This window comes from Argentina silus, assembly GCF_951799395.1.
Source record: "Argentina silus genome assembly, chromosome: 6".
Taxonomy (NCBI): Eukaryota; Metazoa; Chordata; class Actinopteri; order Argentiniformes; family Argentinidae; genus Argentina; species Argentina silus.
In genome coordinates, this window is record NC_139660.1 from 16933022 (window position 1) to 16952686 (window position 19665).

The following is a 19665-nucleotide window of genomic DNA, read 5'->3' on the forward strand; positions in this document are numbered from 1 at the left end:
CCTGGCCTCAACAATCTACCAGGTTAACAACATACCTCATGGAGATATGAAAAGGTCAAAAACAAATCCTAAATGAGCCACTTTTCTCAGAAGCACGATTTCCAAGCAACGAATTGTATCTCTTGCAGGGACAACCAGTCTTGAATGTCATCACAGCAGCTGACAGCATGTGTTGAGAAATAGCTTTTCATTTGTATTCTCTCAGGTAGAGTAAGAAAAATGTGATTGATTTGAGAGTGCAAGATAATTCTTTTTTTAAAGGCTGATCAATTGTCCAACATACTGTAGCCATCTTGTCAAAGTACTGTAAGGGTATAAAATATCTGATATGTTTGGAATTAGATGCAGTACATGCATACGAAATGCAATAAACACTCAATTGTAACATCACACACAACATTGAATATGCAAATGGGTGCATATTGGCAGCAGGGTGCCATCATTAGTTCATTATACTGTATATGGCCATTGTTAATTGAAGCCTAACGACTATGTAAATGTATTAATCTGCATTTTAACATAATGTGCTCATCCTCCTTTTGAAAGTGTGACTCCATCAAGCCTTACATTTGGGAATCTCATTTTCCTTTATGATATTACTTCAGCGATTACATTAAAATTGCATATTCATAACACAGACCACAGTTCAAACAGAATGACGTTTCTGATAGCAATAATTATCAATGCATTAACAAACAACTGCCAGTGTTTCCTATTGAGGTGCTGAGAGCTGTCATACCCAAAGACATCTGGTTCAGAGATATAAACAACCAGTTTATGTTGGTGTCTATTAAGAACAAAGACAGCTATCACATATTGCAAACAGCCGCAGGTACAGATAAGAAAAGTTTCATGTCTGCAATATTATTTTCCATGGGTTGACAAATGTGCAGATATTAAAATGAGACCAGATGTTTTCCTATGGGCTGTGCAGATCGAAACATCATCCATCACAAACTGATACTGTCTGTTAAAGATTACAGCCTTTATACACTATTAGATACAAATGTAATTGAAATCAACTTTTTTTCTCTCTCAGCTTGCAATGTGCTAATGTGCTTTTGTAAACAAAACAAATAAATAAATAACTTGCCAATATAAATATTTAGCATCCTAAACTTCAAACTTTGATGCATTGGCAGATAACAAAGTTATCAATGCCACATTGATCTATGTCCTACTGTACCTGAATTGAACAAAACACAGGCAAAAGCGAGTCAAAGCGTTTTATGTGTTGTCTAATAGACCACAGTTGGTCCACCGACCATATTCATATCTAGAAATATTAGGTGCATATTAGTGCTCCGAAAAATAATCAAAGTTACTGCATAAGCCTATCTTATCACTGAGGCCATTTTAAATACAGGACATTGACACGCAGGTAAATATGTCGCTATCTATTAACCTATATGAATTCCAGGTTGCAGCTAGCTACTACATTTGCAAGCATCACTGTGATAGATCTCAAGAGGAGGGCTTCAGTGCGGCTCCTCATCGCCTGGTGCGAAAATATATTGGCTGGAGGACCTTGGAAACAGCATGTTCAGTGTGACCAGACGGGTGCGCAGAGAACAGGTTAAAATCGAGAGAATGATACTTCGTGTTCATCATTTGACAGGAAAAGAACAACAGTTTTTCCATGAGACATTGATACTCACAGCAGAAGGTGAAGACAAGTTCATATTGTTCCTATTTTCTCCGGTAATAATTGTTAGTTTCATAACTGTAATGGCAAAGCCGAGATCTGCAAAACTTGTTCTCAGCCTCTCATGGAAAGGCATGTAAAAGAAGCCTCGAGTGGATTAATGGTGAAATATAAGCTGAAAACCTGAGGTGAGGACTTTCCTGAAGCTTGGTTGTTTTCATATTTGATCCGGGCCAATCGGTCAAAGACAAAGGTAATGAGTTGAAATGAGGCAACTGTTTGATGAGATTTAAAATAAACTTTGGTTAAGGTGGTTTATGTCTGTAAATATTTGACGCACCAATAGACCTGTTTTTCAGGAAGTAGCCCATTTGTATACTCGTGATAAAGTTAACATTTATTAATGTTTGATTTTCAAGATAGCATTTATGGATTATTTTTTATCCAAAATGCCATCCAAGTGAAAAAAACAAGAAGATGTAGTCTTGTCAAAAGATAAAAGGGATAAATTAAAAAAATAAATAAAAAAAAACATAGAATAACCATTACCAGACATACATTTTACTTTACCTTCAATAAAGTCTGAATGGCACAATAATGGTCTGTCATCCACCTAAAACTTCTTCCATTTCCTTTGATTGAATTCTGTACAGGGATAAGAATATACACTCACTGGCCACTTTATTAGGTACACCTTGCTAGTACCGGGTTGGACCCCCTTTTGCCTTCAGAACTGCCTTAATTCTTTGTGGCATAAATTCAACCAGGTGCTGGAAACATTCCTCAGAGATTTTGTTCCATATTGACATGATAGCATCACGCATTTCCTGCAGATTTTTCAGGTGCACTTTCAAGCTGTGAATCTCCCGTTCTACCACATCCCAAAGGTGTTCTATTGGATTCAAATCGAGTGACTGGGAAGGCCACTGAAGAACACTGAACTCATTGTCATGTTCATGAAACCAGTTTGAGACGACTTTTGCTTTGTGACATGGTGCATTATCATGCTGGAAGTAACCATTAGAAGATGGGTAAATTGTGGTCATGAAGGGATGCACATGGTCAGCAACAATACTCAAATAGGCTGTGGCATTCAAGCGATGATTGATTGGTATTAACGGGCCTGAAGTGTGCCAAGAAAACATTCCCCATACCATTACACCACCTCCACCATGAAAAGGTGTACAGATGTTCCTAATAAAGTGTTTGGTGAGTGTATACTGGCTCCTTACTAAATGACAGGCATTGACCATAGCTCAGTGGGATGCTGTGCCCATATACTGTACACAAAAGTACTTTCATGAGTGCAGTCGGACTCATTAAAAGGCATTGGATAAAAGCACTATACCTGTATACTAACTTCAGATATTACTCAGTTGTTCCATACAATGAGTCCCACACTGTCACACACTGAAGTAGGTCAAGTATATCAGTTCCTTATGTGCTGATTATTATAGTGAAGATATTCATTTAAAATGAATCTATACTTTCTTTCTGTCACACATTCATCTTTAGGCTGAATCACTTCTTGATGATGTCAGCCAATGGAAGTTCAGACACAGGATGCAAGTCAGAGGTCAGCTTCACCAACACCACCTGCACCCAGAAATCCATCACAGCCTCTGCCATCTCCATGACCGTGGGCATCCTCTCCAACACCCTGGCCTTCTTCATCCTGGTCAAAGCCTACCGCCGCTTCCGCCTCAAGTCCAAAGCCTCCTTCCTGCTGTTCGCAAGTGGCCTGGTGGTCACCGACTTCGTGGGCCATCTCATCAATGGCTCGCTGGTGCTCTACGTCTATGCCTACCACAAGAAGTGGGAGGCCTTTGACCCTCACCACATCCTGTGTGACCTCTTCGGGGTGTGCATGGTGTTCTTCGGCCTGAGCCCCCTGCTCCTGGGCAGTGTGATGGCGGTGGAGCGCTGCATTGGGGTCACCAGGCCCCTGTTCCACTCCACAGCCCTGGCAGCCCACCACATAAAGAGGCTGCTGGGTCTGACCTGGCTGCTGGCTGCCCTGGTGGCCCTGCTGCCTGTGTTGCTACGGAGGTCCTACCATGTCCAGTGCTCCCAGAGCTGGTGCTTCTTCCGGATGCAGGGGCCCGATCGCGACTGGCTGGATGTGCTCCTCCCACTTCTCTTCTCCACACTGGGCCTCCTGGCACTGCTCGTCTCCTTTGTGTGTAACATGCTGACCAGCTGCACTCTGCTGCAGTCCACGCTGTGCAGCAAGCTTCAGCGTCATTACAAAGGCACCTCCCACCATTTTGAGATGATCTTCCAGCTCCTGGCCATCATGCTGGTCTCCTGTGTGTGCTGGGGCCCTTTATTGGTAAGGCTTCCTCCCACGGGCTCTGGAAACCCTTATCTCTGGTATGTGTGTAATGAAGTGATGAAGAAGTGCATTTTGTCTCATCTCTGCCAGCAGAGTCCTCTAGGTAGGTTGAGTCTGCCAAGAGCCATTTGTCCTTCTTTGAATCCCTGCCGATTCTTAGAAGTGGACGGAGAGTTATTTAATAGTATATTGACTGAGTTCGTCATTGCATGCCAAGGTTTCTAGCATGTCACATCCCCCGTTTTTCGCAGTGTAGTTTGTTAAAATCCATTGGAATGGATTTTGTTCATGACACTCACATCTTTCTCAAGGGCTGAATATGGTAGCAAAAGAAGGGGAAAAGCTTTTATCATTTATCATAACCTCTGTGATGTGAGAGGAACAAAATATGCAGAGAAAACATTGAATGCTTATTGCATAAATAATCCTGCTTGAGAATGTTTTTATTTCTCTGTCTGCTCAGACCACGGTCCTAAAAAATAAAAAGTGAAGTTTTAACAACTTAGATTGAGATGGATCATTAGCCCATAATGATTAATTGATGATATTTGAAGGAAAGGGCAATTTGATTTATTTTCCCCTCTGCCTAGACATATTAGAGTTAGACATTAATTGATTCGTTGTTTTCTGCCCATTAGTGACTGAAAATAAAATCATTAGTGTGGACAAACCATGATCACACATCCTTAGACTTGCTTCATTAAAACTCTACTATACATACCTCTTTCAATCAACATATTGAATTTTGAAATGAACGTGTGAAGATGAAACAAGTGCAAAGTTGAATGTATCTTTACTCCTGACCTTAGATTCAACTGGTATACGATACCATAATATAGGCCTACCCATGCATGCACCTCAAAATCTTGAACAAAGCACAATAATCAACCAACATCATTCATTTAATAACTAAAGTCAGCAGGGTATTCTGTGAGAGAACATTTTACAATTTACATTATATTTAGCAAAACCCTAATATTCTGTCTCTCAACTCTCTGTCGTATGTTTACCCTCCTAGGTCCACGTCATCATATTGAGCACCCAGGCTCAGAGTTACTGTGCCTATACCTGCCTTCTGCTGGTAGTCCGCATGGCCACCTGGAACCAGATCCTGGACCCCTGGGTCTACATCCTGCTGCGCAAGGCCGTCCTGAAGAAGCTCTTCCGGCATATCCAAATCTGCTGGGGCCCCAGGTCCCACACTCTCCGACGCTGGAAGTGTAGCATGCTGAAGCCCTCTGTAGATACCAGCACCTCTGTCAACAGCAAGCCTGACTGGTACTGCCTGGATGGAGGGGCTCGGCCAGAAACCATAAACAAACCCATGACCTCAGCCCCAGCATCTGATCTGACAGATCCTGGTGTGTCCTAAGGTTGGGGTGGAGTATGTATGTGTACAGGCAGAGATTGCTGTTGCATGGTTGAAGGAGGAACCAAAGAAGCTCTATTTTTGTTGGAGCAAATAACTACTGTACATCTATGACGCATGTACAGACACTAGGGGCAATCAGAGACTCATCTTGGTCATCATAGACAACACATGAACATGGACTCCTGTGTCGTGTAGCCTAGGGTACCCGAGCTGGAAAGGGTGAACCTTGCAATTAGCCATGCACTTACGGAGCATCCTGCGTCTGTCAAGGGAGACTACTCGCAACCAGTGCTAATTGATCAGTGTCTACTTGAGGTATCATTTTCAGCTCATGATAGAACAGTGGCTCAGAACTAAAGATTTCTCCTCTGGGATTCTTCACAGCTCTCAGGGCACATGCTGAATGAAAGGGCCAGATTGTTTCAGGCTCGCTATCAGTTAGCTAGAGCCAGCAGGAGGCCATCTGAAATATGGCCTCAGCAGGTGTTCCTCTGGTGACGTTAATAGTTCTGTTATTTCACAATCTGCTGGAACAGTGATATGGCAGCTATGTAGTTTTGAAAAGATTAGGTACTGAATGTTATTGGACACTCAAAAAGACTCTTCTGGCTGTTGTGTCTGGCAGATCAGATGGTACTAGGCCTATCTCTTTGGCACAGGTACTGTGCATTTATGAAAAATTGCGTCATAGCCAATTCTTAACGCATTTAAATTGATGTGTATGTCTTGTACATGAGTGTGTGTTTTGTCTAGTATATTTGCTGTATTAAGGTGGTTTTACAGGTCATATATCTCTTCATGATTGCACACTTTTCGCACAGTGGCTCTGTTACATACTTATATATGAGTGGATATAAGAGGCCACACATGTTAACACAATCCTTCTTTTATGTGGTAATGTCACAACATCACTTACATGTATGTTGTCTGTGTACAACTGTGTATATCTTGCAGCAGAACATCAAATGCCTGTAAGGCTCTGTGTGTTACTGTAACCGTCATGCCAACAACATGCATGATGAGTGTGCATGGATGAACAACTGTAATGCATATTAAAGTGTGTGCCTTCATATGCCTATTTGCTATTTAAAAATAAGATAAAAAAATAATGCAATAGTACAATTTGTGCAATAATACATTCTGCCTAAAGTACATCATTTATAAAACAGCAATGAGAGACAATTCATTTGCAAATATGTGAATATGTTTTCACTTATAATAGCAGATGTTTAAATATGTTCAGACTGTGAATAAAGGCCACGTATTGTTAATGGATGTATTATGTTGACATCGTAATAAAACCATATGGGGACGTTTGAATGACACAGTTGTCCTAGACCGTCTCCTTGATACTCCTCCAGTACGATGGGGCGGTTCATATCCATTCCTACAGGGGGACCATATTGTCACACCACCGAAGAAGATATCGGTCGTATGGTAAGTGACGTGATTTCTTCCTCATATCCTCCATCTTTCGTTGCCGCATGCTTCTTCGGATAGCTGTGGATCAGGTTTGTGATTAACTCATTACGTTTGGACAATCATATTACAGTGGCTGTTCACTGTACAGTTGCTATTATGTTTGATGTCTGGGTGACAGAATTAATGTAGACCAAAAAGAGCTGATGACACTGTTCATATTGTGCGTTCGCAAGCCCCACTGTTTTTATCTTGTTAGCTAGCTAGCATGCTAGCCTCAGACAGCAGACTGATCAGCCTGGCCATATCGGGCAAGTTGTTTATATTGCGTCAGCGACAGCATCCCTTTTGTGGTGTAGCTAGGTGTGATGTCGCGTATTACAAGGACCCTGTGAGCCAAGTCAAGCGCATGCTCAACGTGTGTTTGTTACTTTTGATATAGCCACTATTTATTGAACCTAGATAGCTGCCTTGCTGATAACAACAATCCACACTTGCCATGGCATTGAAAATGGCATTGATACTGATTGAGCAAGCAGTTAGCTTGCTAAGGCTAGCTTGCTACAGGACAATCTCCGCAGATGTACTGAGTAATCACATTTGCTAGCTGTCTCTGATTATTGTAGAAACGGATCATCTGTCTGTTAAAATATATCGAACTGTATTTAGCACGTCGCAAGTGTGCGCAGCTAATAACGAATCATTTGAGAGCGGATAACAGACACAGTGTTGCAACCACGAGAGATTACCATTTCACAACTTCCTGTTACTCACAGCGTCTTATTAATTCTCTCTCTCCTTTTTACAGGTAGAATCATGAATCAAGAGAAATTAGCAAAACTTCAAGCCCAGGTCCGGATAGGAGGAAAGGTATGAAGATGAGAACCCTAAATCCTCAGACATGTCAGCCCCTTCTTTAACCTGATTATTCTTAAATGAGGAACTACTGCTTTCATGACATTGGCTACATGCTTTTATTCAAACATCATAGCAATCAAACCGTCCTCAAATCAATAGCCCTCATTACCTCATTTTCTATGTTGACATTATGATCACATCCCAGGTTGCCAGATCTGTCTGTACTTTTGTCAAGTCCTTTCAGTTTAATTGTCTTACAATACATATTTTACATGACAATATACATGACAGAGGAGTTGTCTAAAGCACAAATAAATATTCTACTAGGATACTGTACTGAAGCTTCTATTGAATGTTGGAGCAGATCTTGATTTAGTTGGTATATTATAAAGCAGCATAGCCAGGTAAACCTTTCATATTCTTTGCATCTTTGCTCTCATATAAAGCTCTTGCTACTGCTGCATGGTTATAACCTTGTCACCGTTGCAAATGTGATTGTTCCCACTGAGCATAACCCAGTGTTGTTCAAACACTGTCCTTGAGAACCGCTGTTTGCTTGTTAAGCTCTTCATCTTCTTTGTCCCAAGAGACCTGTGATTTTTATTCTTCATCTAATTAAAAAGGACTTTTAATTTTGCTGATACGAACCACCAAACCACCAGGCTCTCAGTGGACTGGATTGGTTCACCCCTGCTGTATGTGAACACTATTGATGCCTGTCCGTCACATTTCCCTGCTTTGTTTTCAGGGCTCAGCACGCAGGAAGAAGAAGGTTGTACACAGAACAGCAACAGCTGACGACAAAAAACTCCAGAGTTCGCTTAAAAAATTAGCTGTCAACAACATTGCTGGTATTGAGGAGGTAAATGAGCACAGGAATTGTCTATGCATTTCTTTAATGTTTGACCTGGGATAAATGTATGGCTTGTTTGTTAATTGAATGGTGTATATTTTACTTTTCTCTTCCTCTTCTCCATTTGTACATTTGATTGTTTGATGAGTTGTCTACTTTGATACTCATACAAATCACATCAAAGTTTATTTATCATATGTACAGGATACATAATGAAATGCATGCTACAAGCTACTTCTCAACAATGCAGTACAATATCAAGAAGAAGAAATCCAAATGATAACAATTACACAATAGGCAATAATGCACAGGAAAGTACGAAGTGAAGAAAAATTCGATACACCATATTTCAGGTGTACGTACATTTACACATTCTGAAATCATTTAAATGGAATCCAGTCTAACATGTTCTATGTTCGGGCCCAAACTTGTAGAAACCTTTAACTGAAACCTGTTCTCTCACCAGGTGAACATGATCAAGGATGACGGGACGGTGATCCACTTCAACAACCCCAAAGTGCAGGCTTCCCTCTCTGCCAACACGTTCGCCATCACTGGCCATGCTGAGACCAAGCAGCTCACCGAGATGCTCCCGGGCATCCTCAGCCAGCTGGGCGCCGACAGCCTCACCAGCCTGCGCAAACTGGCAGAGCAGTTCCCTCGGCAAGGTGGGTGGACATGGCCTCATGCTTATACATGCCTGTTAACCGCACAGTGTGACTCCATCCTGGTCCTGGAGAGCCACCGTGTTTTTGTTGCAGTGTTATGCTATCACACTTAATTGAAATAATCAACTCATCATCAACCTGTAGTACAGTGGCTCTGCAGGACCAGGCTTGAGGATCACTCGGTGGTCCAGCAGCAACTTTGAACATCCTAGAATCTTTCATTGATATGACTCAATAGGACCAAAGTGGTTAGCCCATGTAGTAGGCCATATAATTATATCTCAAGAAATTGTGTTTGTAGTATAATGATCATCACAATTGCATTAAGGCTGTGAAATGTATAACCACAATCTGAATCTTGATGAATAGGGTATACTATAAAGGTCATTTTCAATAGCAAGTTAGTTGTCCACAACCACACTAAAGCTTATGATTTATTTTCCTTGTTGCAGTGCTCGACAACAAAGCTCCTAAAGCAGAAGATATTGAAGAAGAAGATGATGATGTCCCAGGTAAGGATGATCTTCAATATAGAAAACACTGTTCTGTCCTCTATATCGATGATTCTGTTTGCAAGTCGTGTGTCGCACTTCATAGGAAATAACAACACAATTTCAGCCTGTAAAATCACCCTCTTTTTCATCCTCCCCTTTCTCTTCAGACCTGGTGGAGAATTTCGATGAAGCATCAAAGAACGAGGCAAACTGATTTGATTTGAAGACTTGTACAAGGATTGGAACTGCAATTAAGAAAACAACCTATTCCGGTGTTTTAACTCTAGCTACGAAGACATATCATTTCAAACACAATCCCGCCAACCAGAGACTTTTGTATTATCAAATGGCCCAAGGATGTCCTTATCAGACTGGCTTGTGCACTTAAAACTCCCACACATTGGTCATCGGTTAAGTACTTTTCACCACATTGTCAGTCTTGATCAGGATTGCAGTGGTCATTAAAGCTAGTCTTAAGAATTTTTTTTTGTGTATGAAACAAAATAAAGCTGATTAACATTTTCTACATCGTGCTGTGGTCATTTGGGCAATGTCTGCCACCATGATGCATCGCTGTTGAGTCAATATCCACAAATAACCAGTTTATTCTTCTATGTTTTACATCATATAATGTGGTCGAAGTTCCAGCACCAAGCAAAAAGTACATTAGTTGAGCTGCGGTGCTAACCCAAAATGACTGCAGACTTGCAGATTTGCTTTTTAGTAGTCATTTATTGATATCAACATTTAAGACCAGCCTGTGCCAGATACACTTTACATCAAGCAGATCTTTCTTTGTAGCAATCCATCAAGCCGCATCAAACGCTGCTGTTATGACAGTGCTCATTTGATGTGATGTTTTTTTGCAATAATATGAGGCAGGTGAACTGATGATAGGTTTGTGATGGAGAATGTTGACAGTGCAGTAGCTTTGATTTTAATAGGCTTATATTCAAAGTGTAGATTAGGTTTTCTCATAAAAGATGAGTTTTTGAAGGTTTCATGTTGCAGCACTTTGTAGATCATGATGAAAAAAACGCTGCTTTGATAGTATTTGAACCACTTGACTTGGATAAATGCATTAACAACATGAATCACATTATTTCTTAAATGTAAAGTTGACTTTTCTTACCAAGATGCCAGAGATAAATAGCAAGTGTGCAGTATAATGACAAATCAGCTTACAGACAAATCTGTCTTGGTAAGCTTATTTCTAAACGATGTAGGAGCTATTTTGCATTATTCAATGCTCTTGAGAGACATTTACGCACACCCTTTTACTGAAAGACCTGCAGTGGGGCACACAGGGGGAGAAGGAGGGGAGAGGGGTAGAGAGAGGGAAACCATCCCTTCTCCTCTAGTGAACAAGACCGCTTTTCTTCAACCGAATAATATACAATGTTGAAGTTCTTCAGTCCCCGGGACGATGAGAATGAAAGCCTTTTAGGTGCACTAACAGAGGGTAAGTTTTTAATCCTTATCATTCAGAACCTTTTTTTAGTGTTGTTGCATTCGCATATATTCGCTGTTTTTGTCATAAGGAAAATATAGCTGATCAGTGCAATCATGCCGCTCACATTCAGTGTAGGCTAGAGTGGCTCGCATCTGAAACACGCATGGTATATACCTATGCAAGCGATGAAGAGTGTGTAGTATACGGAATTATCCTGCTTGGATTAATGAATCAGGATGGGGAGCAAATGTCGCATTGCCGTGTTCGATGGTCGACAGCGGATTTAAACATTTGCACGTGTGCTGCATGCGTCACTGTCCCGCGAAGCAAACGCGCACTCAGCTGTATCGGTTGAACGCCATCGCCGTTAAAACGCATACATTTACTCGGAATTCGGCATGATTGGCAGGGCTGTATTTCAACCTACAAGGGGGCTTGTAGCTGCAATGCAGTTAAAAATTCACCAGTGTATCCTACCTTACCTTACCTTACCTGAACTGAGATGCTTGACTGGCTTTTATAGCATAACGACCAGTGTAGAGGATTTCCTCTAAGTCAAAAATGATCTTTTCACTACTATTCTCTCTCTCTCACTCTGAATTTTTATTTGCTATGTAATCTAGACAAATAATTGAACCAGCTTCTTGGTAAATAAATTGTTCATTTATCTCACAAGATGTGTTGTTGTTGCCTTAAAGACATGCATTCACTGCCTTTGCTGGCACAGAAAACTCCAGTGGTTACATAGTCATTAATAAATGATTATTATGTAAACTTTTCCGCTATGAACATTGAAAACCTCCAGTTTGATACTGAAGCCTGTTTCATGCTGGTGTCTTTCACAACCACTCTATTTCCTCTAGTGAATGAGTCAGCTTTACCCGGCTGGCTCAGTGCACTAATGCTGGCCTCTGGATGATTTAACCTATTAGAGGTGATAAGATAAATGGCCACATACCACGTATTGTGTACCCATTACCTGTAGGAACATAGACTGTCATTGTCAAGGTGGTCATCATTGTGTGTCTGTGTGTGTGGGTAGGTCTGCAAAGTTCTCAGTGTGAGGCAAATTGTCTCTCTCAGCTCATTTCACATAGCCAATTACTTTGCAATGTTTTCGATCTGTTTCCATGTCTTCGTATGAACAGATGAGGGGGACACTCCATCTCTCATGGATGCCAAGCATCACTGGATGAACAGACCCTGTCTTCTGATGCTCAAAGATGGGGATGTCAAAAAACCAGGGCTGGGGTGTGGACATATCGGATCGGCGTCCCCACCCAAAGCCCATTCAGAGGGTATCCTGAGCCCAGGAGGGGCAGAGGACCAGAACCCTTCAGAGCATGTTGAAGCCTGGCGAGCTGTCAAAGAGAGTCCCATACCCCAGTTGGAGACCCCCTCTCAGAAGCTCATGAGACAGCTGGAAGAAGGAAACTGCACTGTGACTACTCTCTCCACGTGGGGAGAGAGGCATTTCGGGGAAGCCTCCACCCCTCTGGTGCTCAGCCCCTCCAGAGTTGCTGGGGTAGAGGTGGACATGGAAGAGAGCAGGCCCCAGATGCCCTCGTCAAAGGAGGACTCTGTGATTGAGGAGAAGGAGCTGGAGGAGAGCGGACTGTTGGAGCAGCAGGATCACCCGTGTGGCTCTGATGCACTGAGCAGCACTGACACAGCAGTACTGTCTGAGTCCTATGATAGCAGGCAGGATGAGAGTGGCCTTGATCCACAGAGCCAGAGCCTTCAACAGGGCCTTCAGAGAAGCCAGACCAGCCAGACCAAAGACAACACACTGTGCACTAATGGACAAGAGGAGACCAACACAAACAGAGCTAAAGTAGAGGAGGGAGCAGTGGGGGACTGCTTGCCTTCCCCTCTGACTCAATCAGTGGATCCAGACAATGAGCTACAGCCAAGCCGCGTAGGCATCCTTTCCAGGGAGCGAGGCACTGTTCTGGGGGAGATGGCCCCAGTGTGGGTCCCTGATGCTCAGGCGTTGGTCTGTATGAAGTGTGAGGTCCGGTTCACTTTCACCAAGAGGAGGCACCACTGTCGCGCCTGTGGTAAGGTGAGGGACTTGCTCTCTTACATTATTAGGTTGTGTCTTATGTGAGCTGAATATACATCATTCGGAAAATGAAAAAGTGATTTGTGTGTGTGTTTTCCTGTCCTTGAAGAATGAAGCTAATACCTGTGTGGGGGTGTGGGTGTGGGTGTGGGTGTGGGTGTGGGTGTGGTTGTGGTTGTGGCCGGCAGGTATTCTGTTCAATGTGCTCCAGTCTGAAGTTCAGACTAACACACCTGGATGGGAAGGAGGGGCGTGTCTGTATCTCCTGTCACTCAACTCTTGTGAAAAGTGAGTATCACTAGACAACACTGTTACTATGACACTACAATTATTCAGTGTTTTGCCATGCTGACATTGTACCTGTCAAACATATTGACACTATCTCTTGTTGTCTCTCATGTTTACGTTTTTTCTCAGGGACTCCTCCTAGAGGGAATAGAAGGGTGTGGTTTGCTGATGAGATCCTGTCCAATAAGAAATCTGAGTCTGCCCCTTGTACACCAATCAGAGCCCCCACTTTCTCACCACTAACTCGGAGAACCATAGCAGCTCCAATCAGAAGCCCCGTTGCGTCACCAGTCACCAGGAGGGCTCCGGTAGCTCAGGAGACGGTTGTCAATGTGTGTTTCTCTTCAACAGAACATTGCAGACCAGTTTGATTGACTAGAGTTATGTTATGTCTTTGCTATTATCACAACTCTGAGGGTAAAAAATCATCCCCTGCATTTAACCCCCTCCCCCCCAGGAGTCATGTGGTCCCTGTGGCTGGGGTACAGCGGCCCTGGTGAACAGCCACATCAGCAGCTCTGTCAACCTCATTCCTCTGGAGGGGCTTCCTCCCATCCTCACCTCCACAGGAGTCAAAGGAGGTAGGAGAAGACTACTGAATACTAGCTCACTAGGCATGTAGATTCCATAAGGTTTTGTTGTCTTCCATGGGGATATAGATTAGAATCAGTCACCAGAGGCCTGCTCACATGGGTTTGCTCTTATTCAGTAACAAAGGGTAAACCACAAACCACTTGTTTGTAAAAGAGGTATTAGCAGCTACTGCTAGCTTATGATTGAAGTGGGTTCTTTAGTGTAATAGGGATGTGTTTTTTCTGTCTCCTCCTCAGACTACACGGTGGAGGAAAAGCCTTCTGAGACGCTGCTCATTCAGGAGCTGGAGAGCGGCAGGCCCAACTCTTTGGTCTTTGTCCTCAATGCCAACCTATTGGCCATGGTCAAGCTGGTCAACTGTATGTGCATTTCCTGTCCATCTCCTGGCAGAAACTGATCTTTGTGTGTGTTGCGCAAGCGTTAGTGTTTATTTAGCTCTTAGTTGTGGACAATAAGTCAACAACTGTCTAATTAGTTTGTAGGTTTGTAGGATATAATTTAGATCCCTTCTGAGTGTTTTCTGGCCACTCTGTAGACTGGAACTCTGAAAATACATCTTACATCTGTACTACATCTGTATTATGTGCAATATTGATCTCACAGTCAGGTGCTGCCATGTGTTGACTGTGTCCAGATGTAAACAGGAAGTGCTGGTGCGTGACGTCCAAGGGCATGCATGCAGTGGGCCAGGTGGAGGTGGTGGTGCTGCTGCAGTGTCTGCCTGAAGAGAAGAGCTTCCCCAAGGACATCTTCAGCCACTTCATACAGCTGTACAGAGACGCCCTCACAGGTGAGGCACATCAACAGTCACTTTCACCATCGGTCAGCAGTACAATATTGTGTCGTGAGGCAGGTCTTTGCAGCATATTGACTGACGTGTTTCTTCAGGGAAGGTACTGTCCCACCTGAGCATCTCTCTCTTCAGCGGAAGCTTCCTGGGCAGTGAGGAGCATGCAGGCTTCCTTTACGTGCGCTCCACCCTCCAGTCCCTACAGGGTCTTCCTCTGCCCAACCTGCCCTTCCTCTTCGGCCTGCTGGTCCACCAGGCAGAGGTGCCCTGGGCCAAAGCCTTCCCCCTGCGCCTCATGCTTAGACTGGGAGCTGAGTACAGATGTGAGTCAGCCAGTGAGCTGCACCAATGGAAGAGAAAGAAAGAATGTGTGTGTGTGTGTGTGTGTGTGTGTGTGTGTGTGTGTGTGTGTGTGTGTGTGTGTGTGTGTGTGTTTTGTGCCACATTTATCACAGCTCCTCTCTCTCTCCTTTTTCAGTCTACCCATGCCCTCTGTACAGTGTGCGCTTCAGAAAGGCCTTGTTTGGAGAGACTGGTCACACCATCATGAGACTGCTAGTGGTGAGTGACATGCATGCCTCTGATAAGCCTATACAAAGGACAGTAAACACCAAGCCATTGATTAATTCACATATTTTCCCTGTGATTCCCAGGACTTTAGGAATTACCGGTACTCTCTACCTGTAGTGCCAGGCCTAACTGTGGACCTGGAGGCCCAGTGGACTTGCATTAAAATCCCCACCAACGGCTATGATGAGGTACAATCTTGTCTATCCATTTGAATGCATTCGTCTCTTAGTACACTATTACCAGTCCCATTGTTAGTCCAAACTTTGTTTCTTACTCCGTTTTTTTTGTCTAAGACTTATATATAAGTATATTTTGCCATACTGTACGTGTCTTATTTCAACAGTTTTTATCTCTGTATGTGCATTACATTTATGAACAATGTAAATGTACAGTAATGCAATCAATAAAGTTTGATTTGATTTGAACCTCACCCTGAAACTACATTCACGTAAAAGAGCAACTAATGGTTATCGTCAAACATTTTCTCTCTCTCTCTCTCTCTCTCTCCCTGTCCTCCCCGTCTCTTGTAGTTGATGAAGGCTTTGAATAAGTCCAATGAGAACGTGCTGGCAATGGGGGCATGTTTCAATGAGGCCGCAGACTCCCACCTCATCTGTGTCCAGGGGGACGATGGGCAGTACCAGACCCAAGCCATCAGCATCCACAATCAGCCTCGCAAAGGTGGGCACTGCTCACTAGAATTAGGAGAGAGAAAAAAAAAAAGAAGAGTGATGGAGAGACCTCAGAGTGATGGAGAGACCTCAGAGTGATGGAGAGACCTCAGAGTGATGGAGAGACCTCAGAGTGCACCACCACCTGCCCCGTAAACAGAGAAGCTGAGAGAGGCTGCTGGACTTGTGTGTTACCTAGAATCATAAACAATCAGAAAGACAGGGAGAGAAATTACAGAGGAGTGTTGACCGACAATATTTACAAGATTTAACTGGCCGTTTTAGAGACTACAAAAATAATTTCTTGATTTGTCGTGTTTTTACGAACCTCCCTCCACAGCTGAGGCAAGACAAGGCTGAGGAAGTACAATGCTACTTTTTTACCACTAGAGATCACGTGAATTATTAAAGAGTAAACTGTTGCTTACAATACTACGCGGAGAAAGCCCTTTGAATGTTGTTGGTTTTCATCCAGCTGTGATTTTATTGTGATACTCTGGTGTTCTGTTTTTATTTCAGTTACCGGCTCCTGTTTTTTTGTATTTAGTGGTGCACTGAACGCATCATCAGGATACCTTGCCAAGTCCAGCATTGTAGAAGGTAGGTTCTCCCACTCTAGGCCTAATATCCAACTCAATGGATGTGTCACCTTATTGATAATATTTACCTCATAGAAATTATGTTTTATATGACACCTTCATGTAGTGCAGGAGAACTTCTGTTTCCATGGTTGCTTTATTTAGAGTGCATGTGTCAATGTTTGTGTGTATGTGTGTGTGTCTGTGTTCACTCAACACTGTGTGTGCAGGTGTTTGTGCGTGTGTATGTGTGAGAGTGTGTGTCTTTGTTGGTGTCTGTCGGTGTGTGTTTTTCCTGTATTGCTGTCCCTCTCCTCAGATGGGCTGATGGTGCAGATCACTGTGGAAACCATGGTGGAACTCCGCCGATCACTACGAGAGATGAAAGACTACACCATCACCTGCGGACGGCTCAACCAATCAGACAGCCAGGAGCATGTCCATGTCCAGTGGCTGGAGGAGGAATGTGGTTTGAACAAGGGGTGAGCGAATGCAGTACTGACCTAATACCAAACCTGCCTTGATCAGTGTTCCATTCCTGAACACTGTCTGTCTGTCTGTCTGTCTGTCTGTCTGTCTGTCTGTCTGTCTGTCTGTCTGTCTGTCTGTCTGTGTGTGTGTGTGTGTGTGTGTGTGTGTGTGTGTGTGTGTGTGTGTGTGTGTGTGTGTGTGTGTGTGTGTGTGTGTGTGTGTGTGTGTGTGTGTGTGTGTGTGTGTGCACATCCTGCAGGGTTATCAGCCCCATTGATGGGAAATCAATGGAGTCCATCAGCAGCGCGAAGATGTTCCAGAAGTCTGAGTACAAGGCCAATGGAAAGGTCATCCACTGGACAGAGGTACACCTTGTCCACGATGAAACTAAGAAAAACCCTGTACAGAACACTCAAACTAGCTATGTTGTACTGGCATCTTAAGGTGCTTTACAGAAATGCAGAAACATCAATAAGACACATGATAGCACTAGTGTTATTCATGTGTGTGTGCGTGTGCGCACATGCATGTGTGTATGCGTATGTGCGTGTGTTTGTTTTACAGGTGTTCTTCCTGCAGAGGGGGGATCATCCTAAGGGCCTGAGTGACTCCTCTGACCACAGCCGGCTGATGGAGCGACTGGCCCGGGCATTCTGCCTGGCACTGTGCCCACACCTCAAACTGCTGAAGGAGGATGGCATGGCCAAGCTTGGGCTGCGCATCATGCTGGACTCCCAACAGGTGAAGGCGCCATTAGACCATTCTTCAATATATGGAATAGTGTTAGGAATGGTAGGGTATGATAATCTGATAATCTACTAAAGCTCTAGCCATGGTTTGTGTGATATGTTTTTTGTGATACGCTATGGAGTGTTGTGGTTAACAGTCCTGTTCTGTGTTGCAGGTGGGGTTCCTGGCTGGCAGTAATGGGCTTCCCCTCCCTGCTCAGTATCTCAGTGCCCTGGACAGTGTGCTGATCCCTGTCATCCGCAGCAGGGGGCGCAAGAGGAGTGAGGGACCAGTAGTAATGGAGCTCATCTTCTACATCCTGGAGAACATCACCTAGAGGGACACAGACTAGTCATACACAAGCCTTTTCTCAATTGTTAGGAACATGACTCCTCGCGTCCACTCCTCCATCCTCGACTCGCGTCCTACTGAAAAACGCATTGGAGGACAAGACCGAAGTTCCTCCCCTTATATATTATATATTCTCCTCCAACTCTTTGAGGACGGAGGAGAGGACGTGAGGTGTCCCTAACAATTGAGAAGGCTACACTCATATCCCTCCATTTCTTCACCACCCTCTCTCCTGCTCTCTCATCTATGCTTCCATGAGTATAACAGAGCTACAAAACAGCAAGGGACAGGGACTTTGTGGTTGTGAGCATCTGAAGGACAAGTGGCCTGGGTCGCCTGACTCACCAGAAGCTTAGCTGTCACCCTGCCCTGGCCCCAGCACCAGACTGAATGCCCCCGTACACATTACATTACACCCTAGTGTAAGTGGGCTGTCAGATCAGGGTACAGCGCTCTGCTAAATTTCATGGCTTGAGACTTGTCCATGTATGTATATTTTCAATACAAACACCCATATTTTGAGAATGCCTTTAAACTGGGAGCTGAATACAGCCCATGACCTTAAAAAGCAACGGGAAAAAGAGAATGATTTCCAAATAAATACCAGTAGATCTGTAGCCATTTGATGCAAACTGAATGAATGTCTAAGAATGTTTTCATATTTGGATGTATTTTAATTCTATATGATTGCCCCTGAAATACACTATGGTCAACCTAGAATGAATTAAACATTATATTAACACAACTGGCTGAGCTTTCGGTGTCCACTTTATTTATGACAAAAAGTTTTCAGAAATGCTTGCATTCAGATCAACTGTTTTCAGGTATGAGAAGAAATCCAAGGAAATAGTAATTTCATATTGTAAGTAGTCTCGTTCCCAGACACTTCCACCCAAATGCGTGATATGTCTGGTGGGTCAACACGTCAAACTTGGCCCTCAACTTTTACCTCGCATCAATCATCTCCCACAGCACTTCCCCCCAGTGCTTACACACCACACGTTTCTGAATCTGAGCTACGCCTCGCAGCCATGTGATTAGCTGAAATAGAATAATAACTAATTCTTTACTCAGTAAACTCACTCCCACTAAGGCCAGATTTGGGTCGTTATTCCAGGCTTATATGTGCTGTGCGCAGTAGTCTTGGGACAAGGTTATGCTGTAGGGACCCTTTTATCTCCACTCTTCATTTCCAGGTCCCACCGTTATGCTTTGAAAGAAGAATGTCTTACTGTCATGACAGGGGATATGGCAGCTGGATGAGGTTGTTGGGTTTGAAAAGATAAATAGGTACAGTAAGAATGGGTGTGGCCTTGTAACATCACTTACACAGGAAGAAATGTCTTGGTTTTGAAATGAACAGAGGTCCTAATGTATAGGGTCAGTCAACCATGTTTTACCACTAGATCGTCACTGCAATTTGAATGGATGATGTACTATAGTACAGTATAGTGCACATAT

The 19665-nt window shown here is 43.4% G+C and overlaps 3 protein-coding genes across 3 annotated transcripts; all 3 read left to right on the forward strand.

The window, feature by feature from the left end:
* Positions 1-1710: 1710 nt before the first annotated feature.
* On the forward strand, positions 1711-5352 carry ptgfr (prostaglandin F receptor (FP); the record flags this gene model as incomplete). The annotated part of the gene is made up of 3 exons (XM_083672330.1): positions 1711-1833; positions 3161-3977; positions 4999-5352. Exons 2-3 carry the CDS (start codon positions 3177-3179, stop codon positions 5350-5352), a joined length of 1155 nt encoding a protein of 384 aa, XP_083528456.1. The 5' UTR covers positions 1711-1833; positions 3161-3176.
* Positions 5353-6819: 1467 nt separating this feature from the next.
* Positions 6820-10166, forward strand: btf3l4 (basic transcription factor 3-like 4). The gene is made up of 6 exons (XM_083671392.1): positions 6820-6863; positions 7580-7641; positions 8378-8491; positions 8949-9150; positions 9603-9662; positions 9812-10166. Exons 2-6 carry the CDS (start codon positions 7588-7590, stop codon positions 9856-9858), a joined length of 477 nt encoding a protein of 158 aa, XP_083527518.1. The 5' UTR covers positions 6820-6863; positions 7580-7587; the 3' UTR covers positions 9859-10166.
* Positions 10167-12268: 2102 nt separating this feature from the next.
* Positions 12269-18851, forward strand: zfyve9b (zinc finger, FYVE domain containing 9b; the record flags this gene model as incomplete). Its single annotated transcript, XM_083672331.1, has 15 exons — positions 12269-13162; positions 13351-13450; positions 13580-13758; positions 13908-14031; positions 14281-14403; positions 14679-14834; positions 14933-15157; positions 15313-15395; positions 15488-15592; positions 15935-16085; positions 16595-16675; positions 16973-17135; positions 17384-17489; positions 17689-17865; positions 18029-18851. The coding sequence occupies 15 exons, from the start codon at positions 12269-12271 to the stop codon at positions 18188-18190; spliced, it is 2829 nt and encodes a 942-aa protein (XP_083528457.1). The 3' UTR covers positions 18191-18851.
* Positions 18852-19665: the final 814 nt, after the last annotated feature.